This window comes from Artemia sp. Qi Xiang Cuo, chromosome 6 (assembly GCF_049724085.1).
Source record: "Artemia sp. Qi Xiang Cuo chromosome 6, ASM4972408v1, whole genome shotgun sequence".
Classification (NCBI taxonomy): domain Eukaryota; kingdom Metazoa; phylum Arthropoda; class Branchiopoda; order Anostraca; family Artemiidae; genus Artemia; species Artemia sp. Qi Xiang Cuo.
This window is the reverse complement of record NC_142799.1, coordinates 38,496,680-38,509,196: the sequence shown is the minus strand read 5'-3', so window position 1 is coordinate 38,509,196 and position 12,517 is coordinate 38,496,680. Positions and strand designations below refer to the sequence as shown.

The window sequence follows — 12,517 nt, the reverse complement described above, 5'->3', positions numbered from 1 at the left end:
GTCAACCTAATCCGACAGTCAATTTAAGTAATCATAGATGATATGTATTTTGAAATATGCCAAGTCTCTTGAATATAATTGGTTAAAAAAGAGCTTTAACCATTTTAAGCTTCAAACACTATATTGACCATATCGTCATCAACATTTAAGAATGAGATTCTAAAAACTTTTTCCAAGTATGTATCATCTGGAATTTTTAAAATAATCTCGATTCTCGCATTCAATTTCAGAATCATGACAACTGATCATGGACAAAACCTTCCCCGAAAAAAAATTGCAGATATGAGCTTCAATTGGGCACATGAGGGGGGGGGGTTACCACCCTTCCCTATAGATTTTGAAAAATACCTTTGAGTGGGGGGGGGGGAATCTTTGTTGCAAAATGCCTTCTTTGGTAATTTCATTGAAAAATTGGAAGAATCAACAAAATTGCCCTCCTAAGTTTTGATGAATAAAATTTGCCCCGTGCCCCCACTACGTTGCCGTTAATTGACGCTACTGTTTCTAGGAAATTTGAGGAAAAATTCAATTCTGAAATTGTATTTTGTGGGCTAGCTTTTCGATTAAATTATGTAAGATCCATCGATTCCTACTAATTACAGTTCTTCTATTATTTTCAATAACGATTAAAAGTTAAAAAATGGCAAAACATTGCAACTAGCAATCTATTAAAAGGAAAAAATCGAAACAAATAATAAGGACTGTGACAGGTAGATTCTCAGTGTTTGTCCCCTGTGATAACGTCTACTGAATTATTAGGAAGAGGGATTGTTCCGATTTCTTCCTCCTTTTTTTATTTCTTTTTTCAAGTGTAACATAAGCTTCTGTATCTTAGCATGGCTCTCATAAGAATTAGAATCTACTTGCGTTATAAATAGAATGGCAATGTCAGTTGAACTACTGACAGAGCAATATTTAAAACATCGCCAAGGTCGTACACAGAGGAGGGGGGGGGCTTCGGACCCTTGTCTGTCCTCCGACCCAACCCTTGCCAGTCTTTTTTTTAAGCAACAAGCGATTTCTGTGAAAAGTAAGGTAAACTTGGATAGTAATGTCCTGTGAGTTTTTCTGCCATCAAAAATACTGTTGGTGCATTTTGACCGCGGGAATTACAAGGCCATTTGTTATCAACAATTGGGATGGTTGAAATGCACCTCATCCTAGAATTAGTTACTTTATCTATTATTTTTTGTTTTAGGCTGAACTGACCTTATCTGCACCTGCCTGCTATGCACTTGCGATATCACCTGATGCTAAGGTTTGTTTCTCCTGCTGTTCTGATGGTAATATAGCTGTTTTGGACCTGCACAATCAGACTTTGGTGAGACAATTCCAGGGTCATACAGATGGTGCTAGTTGTATTGATATGTCCCCAGATGGCACAAGACTTTGGACGGGTGGATTGGACCACACTGTTAGATCCTGGGATCTTCGAGAGGGTAGACAACTTGGGCAATATGACTTTAATTCACAGGTAAGCTTTATCTCGATATTTTTCTACCAAACTAATCTTTTTCAGATCTAATTCTTTGTCATTATTTTGTAATTTTTTTTTTAGAAGAACTAACATACAAAACTACATCATTAACCATCAGGTTCAATAGTGATGGGTGGATAGAAGAAGGGAGTGGTAGGTCTTGAAAAAAGCTGGAAGATAAATGAGGAGTAATAAATTTGTGTTAATCCTATAAACTGTATATTGATAGAAATATATTGGATCTGAATGTATTATTATTATTATTATTTATTGGACAACCCGTCATACAAAAAAAGGAAAAGACGGAACAATAAACGAAAAAAAAGAGAAAAAAGAAGAAATACACAAAGGCTTAGCAGTGATAACAAACTTAAGTGACGAAGGCTGAAGCTAATATTTAACTGAGCTTTTCGAACAAATTACAAAGACAAGAAACAAAAACTTGATGATGCATAGCGCTGAAGGTAAACGCCGTGTTTTTGTTTTCTAATTCCTAGATATTGAACAAACATAAGCAATATGAGCATCCTTATATCAAGCCGAAATTGGTAAAAAATTAACCCAAGTAATCATCAGTGAATTGAAAATATACAGTAGATAATCATATCAACTAGTCTAAATATGACAAGAAACGGTAAAACAATTAATTAAACGACACTTTCGTCCGCTGGTCCTGAATTCAAATCACTGTCAACAAATGATTCATTTACTCCAATATACATAAATATCAGAAACAAGGAAATTATTTAATTACGGAATTTTTACTCCTTTACTTATAACAATATGCTTACAGGAATGGATAATTAATAAACAGGTAAATTATTAGGAATATACGCAATATATTATCAGAGAGAAATTGACATCTAAACTGAAAATAACCAGCATCACTTAAATTGAACTCATACGAAAAGAGACTAAATCATCAATCAGTTTGAAAATTGCAGCAATTACACTAAGCGCAAAAACAAACACTTAAAAAAATGCATCTTAACTATTGGACGACCAAAATCTTAACATCTTAAGTACCGACGACCAAGGATGGTTCAACTTTGTCAAACGGAAATTATAAGCATTAATTATCAGCAATGCTGAATTTTCTAACTAGATAAGAGTTGCAGGTCCAATGGGGGAAAACGTAAAAGATATTTTGTGAACCGGAAGAAGACTGAACGAATTTTTGACTTGTCAGATTTTGTGAGCATTTTCAAAAATGGCGATATGTACAGATAATGTGGTAGAGCGACAGAGTTGAAAAGTTTTGAAAGAAGACGGGGGTGAAGCGTAGCTTATTCATTACAAAAGAAGCATATGATAACCCAACTCTACGTTTAATGTGAGAAATTAACAGTTGTCGCGTGTGCATTATTGACGAACCAATGGGAAGACCGAGGTAGGTGATATTATCTACTGGCTTAATCCTACTATCTCCGAGAGGAATATCCCCAGGCGACGCTTGCTTCCAGTTGAAGAATGCAACTTCGGACTTTTCAGCATTGAACTGAAGACCTAGTTTTGCATACTCAGATTGTAGCGTTGCGAAAATCTCGCTAATGCGCTGGATAGTGCGGCTCAAATTCAAAATGTTGTCTGCGTAACATACGAGAGATAAATCAAGACTGGCAAAGATGAAAGATGCGGGAACAGCTGACTCTGCATCAAGAACTCCATTATTGAAGAGTGAAGGGGAGGAAACAGCACCTTGAAGGGTACCTTTTTCGACGTTGACAAAAATATCAGGGGTTGGTGTGTAGACTTGAGAGCCGTCAGCTTTAGATAATGGATGAAGTATTAGGCGAACTTTAAGACGAGGATACATGTCTCGAAGGCTCTGATATATGAAGGGCTCATCCCACGTTTATATGTATGTATGCTGCGCAAGTCCTGGTTTGCATTAAACAAACAGCTGTTCTAACTCTCATTAAGGAGTAGTAAATGATAAATTACAAAAATAAACCTCCTTACTACTCATAGTTTTGGTGAAGTCTCTTTATCGAGGAACAAAATAGGAGAAGTACTAACATTAATGGGAAACATTTTGGACAACACCAAAATCCTAGGTACGTCCTATCTTTATTTAACAGTACCATAAGCTTTTCACTAGAAGGATTTTGTTGTTCTAAGACCGTAGAATCGTTCCAATACCGGGCTGTCTCTCTTGCATCTTAAAATGTGAACAAAAAACCAGATCTGCTTAGGCCTTCATGGAGTAGGTATGCGCTTGAAGATTTTTTTTTTTTTTTTCAATTTCCAAGTCATTTGTTCAGAAGGTTTGGATCTTTTTAGGCTTAGTTCGCTGGTAACCTGTTGCAAAGAGACGAATGTTGGAGGAATGTTCCATGTTATCTTCTTGTACTTGACAAAAATCTTGTTAATCAATGTGAATACAACATTAATTCAAGTCTGTAGTTTTAACTGAACAAGTTTCACTTGCTTTACATTGGGACGAAGTCACATATTCTATGCGGGACAAAAGGACACAGCAGCTTAATCTTCCAGTACTCGGAATGCCATTCTTGGAAGCCATTTCTTGGAATGTTACGTTTATCAATTTTATGTTTAATAGGGCAGGAGCGACATTTTGATCGACCAGGGAAACTTGATATATGGCACCCCTTTCATGATGAATTATTGTTAAAAATCAACAACCAAAAGAAATTTAGGTCTTGTAAATGCCGTTCAGAACCTTTTATTTGTAGTTTTTTTCTTTTCTTTTTTTTTCACGTCAAATCATGGTCCTGCACAAAGATAGGTCAAAGAGTACGCCCGGTGATTGCCAAATTTATCAAGAAACATAGAAGAAACGCCATCCACTAGCGAACTTAGGTTATCCACTAGATTCTAAAATGAAATAAGAATCTGAGAAATAATGTAATTCCTGACTACAATATTAAGAAGTATACCAATGGCTAAATGGAATACAAATTTTGTTCAGTAAAATAGATTATAACCTTTTGTACAATTTTTTTCCTGCGAATCAATCAGTAATCATTTAGCACATTGCGTCAGCTTAGCGATTTTTTATTAACAGTTAGAAAAGTTTAAGGCCAAATTTTGAACTTATCTGGTCCTCCTGTCTAGATTAAGAATTTTTATTTAAATGACAAACATATGATGCTAGCAATTGTAATTAATATTGTAAAGTATATGTGGAAGGGTCTATTCTAAATGTCTTTCTAGGAGTCTAATTTCTAATGGGTTATACTCGTTGATATGTCAGAGACCCTCCTTTCCAGGAGGTCCCTATGGCCGTAGCTATCGGTGGGAACGACCCTGTTCCCAAGCTCCTTCTGTGTGCAGCCGACTAGCCAATCCCTGGAACTTCCGTTCCAGAGGAATTCGGGCCAAGTGTGTACTTTAGAAGTTAGTCCATGTTTCACCTTATGCTTAACTGTACGCGTATCATTTACCATCACTTTACTGTACGTGTGCTTTTACCGTTATACAATGAAAACCATCCCTCGAATCTAATGTTCTTGACTCTCTGAGAGAACTTAGGCCAGCCCTTACATCGGCCGATATAATAAGGTATATAAGGAGGTTTACAGCATACAGTAATGTCTATAACTGAAATAATGCCCTAATTAACTGTGAAAACTGATGGCCTACATTTAGTTAGGTAACAAAAACTTTCAGGAAGCGTCTTAAATATGAATTGTCGAAAATCACTACGAGTTTAATAGACTACTCTATTGTAGCTTAACTACTTTATTTATAAGTAATGCTCACAAAGCGACGGTTTCCCCTATAAGTAAGATCGATGTTTCTCATCAAAGAGGGAAGAGGCATTATCTTGACTAGATTATACTTGCGTAATCACATGCCGTTACTTGACTCAGGAGATCTTTCCCCCCTTTAATATTACGAAACCCTTCCTTTGACCCTACTCATGTATATTTATGGGATTTGAACTGTTCCAGTAGCTTGTACGGTAGTGTGAACAAGATTTGTTGAACTATTCAATTAGATTGGTGGGGAAAATGGAAAGAAGGGGAATCGCATCTGGAGTGTTATTTTCGTCTAATTTATGACCTTCTGTAAATGTTTGGGGGAAGACGCTGCTTAGAAAACGGGTAATTACACTTTTTGGACTATGATAAATATTTGGATAGAAATGCGATATTCCTATGAAGGAAATCTTTAAACTTCAGTAATAAAGACTTTTTAAAAGTGGATTATCAGACATTGTTTGGAATGGAAAAGTACGTAAGGATTCGAAAAGGCAATCCTCAAATAATGATAATGATTAAATATCTCGGAGGGGGTAGCATCGGGTTTTTCAAAATCCTAGGCAAAGTCCATGCTTCTGGGAGTGAGTAGCAAAACACGAACTCAAGTCTAAGACTGTGATTTCCTCTTCCCGGAAGAAAGGAAGAAAATTGTTTGTATGAAAAATGATGTAAATTAAAATTGAAGCTAATTCCGGGTTATCATCCCCCTTTCAACTGAAATTTATGTCCCATTTAATTACCTATCTGGCCAACTTTGTGAATTTAATTTTCACTTTATTATTTAGATTTTCTCACTGGGATATTGCCCAGCTGGTGATTGGCTAGCAGTGGGCATGGAGAGCTCTACAGTGGAAGTTTTGCACACAAGCAAACCAGACAAATATCAACTTCACTTGCACGAGTCATGTGTTCTTTCTTTAAAATTTGCCGCCACCGGCAAGTGGTTTGTATCTACGGGGAAGGATAACCTCTTAAATGCATGGAGAACTCCATATGGGGCTTCAATATTTCAGGTATCCTTTCTTAAGCTCTTATGTAGCTTGATTTGAATCCGGTTTACTTGTTTGAATGATTTTCAATTACAGCCACATAATTTTAATCAATCACTTCCCATAAACTCTTTATAAATCTTGGTTTATATTTTTTTTTCTAGTGCCCCTGTGGAATGGTAAATGCCTGGCTACCTTAGAAGTGAAACATTCACGAATTAAAAGGAATATGTTTAATGTATTCCTCCTTTTTCAGTTCTCCGCTTCGAACGATTTTCATAACACTGCGTCTGTAGTTTTTTTTTTTTAATACTATGGTAGTTTAAAGGTATTTTATATTTAGTGTCTTGACTGACTCTTAACTTCGTACGTTTTTAAAGAAATCTCGGAAAAGTTAGGGGAAAACATTTTAGCCATTCAAAAATTTTTATGCTAATTTGAATAGCTCCATACTAAAATGGACTTAGACACGCTCTCAATTCTTAAGCAAATGGGTGGGAGGATGATTCGGGGCATTTTTTTTTTTCCCACAAAAATCTAGAATATAGACTATCCATCGTGTCATATTTGTTAGCTTTCTCAGTGGTCTGTTTTAATATGTTAATCGATTTGATAACTGAATCATTCCTATTGAATTAGACATTGCCGTTACATTTATAATTTTAATTACCTATCCGTGATCTTGCCTATTTCTCTTTCCCCTATTCAAAGCTAGATCATCAAAAGAGAATGTCGCTTGTAAATCTAATCCTGTCAAGAGTTTGCTAAAGAACTTTCTCCGTTGTTCTCCCTAAAACATCTTTGTTCCTCCTAATTTATCCCTCCCTCCACCTTCAGGGACCATCGATTTTTCCCTTGTAGGCAAAATGTCTCTAGAGGCAATGTTTGGTGAGAGTAATGGAAGAACTTTCGACAGGGGAAAAGTGGCGGAGATAAGTGTTTCTGATCTTTGGAGCTTGTTCCTCGACTGGCCTTGTTCTAATCTCTCTCTCTAGATGAGATGAAAAGAAGCTGTTTTCTGGGGCGGAAATGTTGTCAAAGAAAAGGACAACTTAATAATACTTTTGAATTGAAAAACACGCACCTCTTCTTCCTCAATTGGTTTACTTATAAGGAAAGAAGGGTATGGGCAGTTAAAAAAGAAACTCTTTTTGGTTGTGATTTAAATATTCAGATTAAATATAGATCATTTTTTCTATATTATTTTCACTTTATTGAAAACCGATATCAGAAGAAAATGGGCACACATTGTCTCATAGGTTTATCCTCAAAACAATTAGGTTTTTCCTCAAAGCAAAAGCTTCTTGATTTCCATAACATTTGTGTTTTGATTAAATACCAAATGATGCTGTATCGTTTATAAAGAGGATTTGACGGGTTGAAGGGTCTACCGTTCTGCAGGATACGCTGTGCTGTTTTGAGATCTTGCGACTGAAATATGTCTTTTGGTATTTTATTGGGAAAATTGAAAAAAATCAACAATTTGGCCCCCATAGACCCCTGCCCCCACCTAAAGTTATTTTCAATTGACACCACTGATATATATTTGCATTTCTATATTACATAAATTGCGAGACTGTCTCTTTCTGTTCGGTACATTAGATATAAAGACTTCAAAAGCGATTGTTTTCACCCTTTATCAGAGATAGGAGAAAAGTAAGATTGTTTTCTTCTTATTCTTCTTTTTTAGCTGTAAAAGACACGAAATAGCCTGTAAAATGGATCCTAAATCTGTTATGCGGAAGAGTAAACGTAATGTATGAAAAATAAAAGCATATATTGTCCAAAAAGTTCTTTAGATTATTTTAAGTAGAAAGTTGTAGCTCTATTTAAGTGTTCCGAGCTTATTTGAACTTTCTTTGAAGATTAGTTTCCAAGAAATTTCTAGTAATTTTCCGAAAACAAAATAGAAATGTTTCTTTTTTGTTTTCAGCTCACTTGTTAGTGAGGAAAGAAGGAAAACGAAACTGTCTTAGCCTGAAAATATACTTCTTTAGATTGTCGTGTATCAGACTTGTGTAGAACACGAAATTAGCCGTTTGAGAACCAGTGATTTTTATTCCGATCTTTTTCTTTTTTAATTGGGTTTTATGAACTAGTAGCTACGATCCGACTGAGGGGAAGGTTCCTAGAATATTGTCATCAGTACACCTACTGGAAGTGGTTGTTGTATATAAAAAAAAAAATTGGAAGTAAGAACTAGGGTCCTTCCTTCATCTTCCGGTATCCGAAAAAACTCTACCCCTCCGGGGGGGGGGAGTTGATCCCTAAATCATAGTCATCAGGAAATCTTATATACGAACTATACTCATCGCGAGAAGAGACCGTTTGGTGTAAACCAAGTTTCGTTGGAACTATGTTCTAGAATATCATACCAAGTTTCGATATTCTAGTTTTGTCTATGAAAGACGAGGATCCAATCAAACATTTTTTGTGACTGAAATGGGCCCTTGAATTTTTTCCGACATTATTCTGTATAAATTTTTGGGTCACAGCTAAATTTGGCAGGAAGTAAGAGCAAATGTCATAGTGGAGGCTTTCGGATATTGTGACATAATCTGACCTACGAGAAAAGAGGAAGGGAAATTTCTAGATTTTGCTATCGTCATATCTAACTGAAGCTGCTGTTATTTATACTCCTTGGGGGTCAAGGACAGGTTCAATGTTTGTAGGGGGAGAGGGACTAAGTTATTGCAATTGGGACTTTTGGCAGAAAGGATTTTTTTCGGATCTGTCAGGTCTAAACCCAATTAGATAGGGTATGTATCTTAGTTATGGCTTTTGGAGTGTTTTCTCGGTCCGACTTCTGTGAAAGGAGGGGGATGGGTTCCTAAATATTTTCGCCACGAAAAATACAGAAAATTACCAGATCTCAATCAAACTCGAATGAATGTAAGAGTAAATGTCCTGAATGTGTCTTTCCGGGATCCGTATCTGATAGGGGTTCCTTGATAAGGGAATCCCTAAAGTTTTAGTATCACAGCTTTTACCAGAACGTGTTGTCGGATTTAAATCAAACTAGGGTGAAATGTAAAAAATTGGGTCCTAATTTCGCCTTTTGGGCTTCAGGTCACAAATGTACACATATGAGGAATGGTGGACTAAATCTACATCATCGGTAAATATACCATAATAGATTGACTGATCTTAACCAAAGTTTAAAGTCGTTGAATTCCTTGCTTTATTCCTATCAGCTAGTATTCTAATTATGCCTTTGAGGGTTCTTGGGTGATCCGGACCTCTTGGGAGGAGGGAGAAGAGGCCCGAGATTTTAGTCGTAAATATTTATACCAAAAGAGGTTTTCAGATTTCAACCAAGAAAGATTTCAGATTTCAGTCAGAAGTAAAAGTTAATGCTCTAATTATGCCTTTTCAAAGCCAGGAACCAATTTGACCTATGTTGAGGAGGATGAAGGGGATTTCTCATATTTTTTTTTTCTTCAGCATATCTACCAGAAGAGGGAATTTGATCTTCGCAGTTTCCGCTCTCTGGGATCGATCTGATTCCTATGAAGGAAGGGCGAATTTCCTGTAGCCGAACATTCATCTGAAGGACCCATTGAATCTCAATTAATTGTAAGCTCATGAGGCAAAGGCTTTAACAGGGGTAAACGTCTAAATTTTTTGGTTGGAACATTGCCCCGTTAGTGGACACTAATAAACGTAGGGTGCGTCAGACAAATATAAAATGTTAGATCACTGTGGATTTTTAAGTGTTGATATTGTTGTTTCTTAAAACCTCTTATTAAGAACTAAACTAGAAAAATGGTAGATATGTAAAATTCACTCGGGCTAAGAAAATTTAAATTTAGAATTCTTAATCTGAAGGTTAGTGGCATAATGATTAAGGTCATATTAAGGTTTTCCGAGGGGAAAGGCTACAAAAACAAATTTAAAAATTGCATCAACAATTTGTAAATAAGCATTTTTGTTACGTCTTTAGAAATTAAAACAAAAACTGGGGGGGGGGGGGGGCGGGCAAACCGCACCTCCCCTGGAGGCCTTTATAATGATTTAATGCAAAATATCCTTTACTTCTTGTTTTCTTTTTCTGTTTTGTTTGTGCGATTTGCTTGACATTTCAAAATAGGAAATTTCATTTCTTAATTCCCATCAAATTAAATATTTAAATTCTACGGAAGGAAACCCCGTATTGCAGCTTAATATACTCGAGCCTTTCTTATGCCGTTTGGGCCTTTGATACTGCTCTTGTTCATTTGAGCTTGTACTCCCCTAAAAATATTGAGGATTTTAAAGAATTTATTTAATAGTTAAATGTTTTTTATATTTTCTGCCCTTTTTTCTTCTTGTCTTTATCTATTAATTATATCTTATTGTATTTTCTTTTGTTTTTAGTCGAAGGAATCTTCGTCAGTTCTCTCCTGTGATATCTCATCTGATGATAAGTATATTGTTACTGGTTCTGGTGACAAAAAAGCAACTGTTTATGAAGTTATTTACTAAGAAGAATAGATCTCTTTCCCTTACATGTTGGACAATTGACATGGTGCTACACCCTCAAGATTATGTGCTAAATAAGTGCTTAGTGTTGTAGAGTAACTTCCCTTTGATAATAGTGTATGTACTTGTCAACTAGTCTGATTTTGGTAATTGGATTAGTTTGTGCAGAGTAAGACAATTTAAGACAAGCTCCTTGTGACAGTTATTCATAGAATGGTCAATTGACAATTGGACAAAGTGTTCAATTGACAATTGGACAATATGTTCAATTGACAAATGGACAATATGGTCAATTGAAAGTTGAACAATGTGGTCAATTGGTCAGTTATTCAAATGGTCAATTGAGGGATTAGTTAGCTGTTGATTATTGTTCTCTTGCGTTTAGTTATAAATATTTACATAATTGTATCGCAGTGATATTGCTCCCCTATGGTGTTACATTGTCGAAACTTTGCTTATAGAAATGCTAGAAAAAAACAGAGACGGAAAAGATTTCAAAAAATGTATGAATTACGAATGGTCAATTTGAACCTTAAAAACACAATATATATAAAAACACAATGTATCATGCCATTTAAATGTAAAGACAGTTTATAAAACTATAGATGTCTTACATAAAAAGAAGTGGCAAACCTTTTTGCCTTCCAAAAGACAATTATCATTATTTATAATTGATTGTTTATTATTAGTTGCCTTCCAAAACCTCAGATTTGATCAAACATCATAATTTGGTTTGTTCTTTGTATCATAATTGTAGAAAGGGCTGAAATGTTAATAGCCTGTACTTATTGTAAGTATATAAAGGGTAGAATTTGAAGATATGAGCTGTTGTAAGATGAAAATAATTGCAAATAATTAGTTGTATTGAATAATAATTGGTTCCTAACGCAACCCTTGTATTTTTTTTTATATATTAGGTTAAACCTCAGTTCTGCTAAGGGCGAATTGCAAAACGCTAATCAAGCAGGATGAAGCTTTTTTATTTAGCCTAATTTTTTTTAACTAAAATCTTTTATTTATTCGAATTGTTCCTATGTTACGCATAAAAAATTTATCGATATTTCTTCACCTGGCAACTGAGAATATCATTGTCTCTTGAGATTTCTTTTGAATATACAAAAAAAAAAGAATGAAAATCATTTAAGTTCGTGAACTCAATAGTCCATGATGAATTGAAAAAAATAACTATGTACGGTTTAGCATCAGAAAAAATCATCGCCTCCCCCCCCCCCTGTTTTTGCCCTTTTTAAAGTCCTACCATATTTAAGAGGTGAGTTTGAATTTTAGGATCTGAGTACATGTGAAATATATTCAAGGATTTTTTTTATGTTTACGAAAATGGGGTTTATTGTACTTTGCTATCTGTAAATTCTAAAGTTATAAAGAGAATGTTTAATGACGCAAATTTTGATATATTATTTGACGAGATTTAAAGTTTATTTTTACCTCTTTCTGTTGCAGATTATAGATGTAAAAAAAGTAAATGAGTCCCTTGCATAAATACAGCTTCTTTCTATTTTGATGTTCGATGTTGATGTAATTAAATTGAGAGTGTTTCCCTCTTTTCGAATTTCTCTTCAACTGGCGGTATACCAGTCTGAGCATTGTTTCTTGTTGTTTCTGATTTTACTGATTAAATATTATTTAAGTATCTGTTTTATAGAATTTCATTTGAAAGGCCATTTGAAAGAATTTAAACTAAAAAGGGACATTTAGGTCTAGATGCCTCTTAAACGAGCATTGGGGGAGGGGGGTATTTAAACATTTTATAAGGAATTTTCTATTGATAGTCTTAGGTACTTGTTTGAGCAACAGAACTCGTTTTCTTCTACGAAGAACACGAGGTTCGACCACCCTGTCTA

General features: G+C 35.2%; 1 protein-coding gene across 5 annotated transcripts in view; it reads left to right on the top strand.

The window, feature by feature from the left end:
• gro (TLE family member transcriptional corepressor groucho) overlaps positions 1–12,306 on the top strand; it is a 127,554-nt gene extending 115,248 nt beyond the window's left edge. For all 5 annotated transcript variants that reach the window (XM_089090714.1, XM_089090713.1, XM_089090711.1 and 2 more), the window contains 3 exons: positions 1,199–1,474; positions 5,991–6,218; positions 10,551–12,306. In XM_089090714.1, coding sequence (XP_088946840.1) covers positions 1,199–1,474; positions 5,991–6,218; positions 10,551–10,658 — 612 coding nt within the window. In that variant the 3' untranslated portion in view covers positions 10,659–12,306. The remainder of the gene's footprint in view (positions 1–1,198; positions 1,475–5,990; positions 6,219–10,550) is intronic.
• Positions 12,307–12,517: the final 211 nt, after the last annotated feature.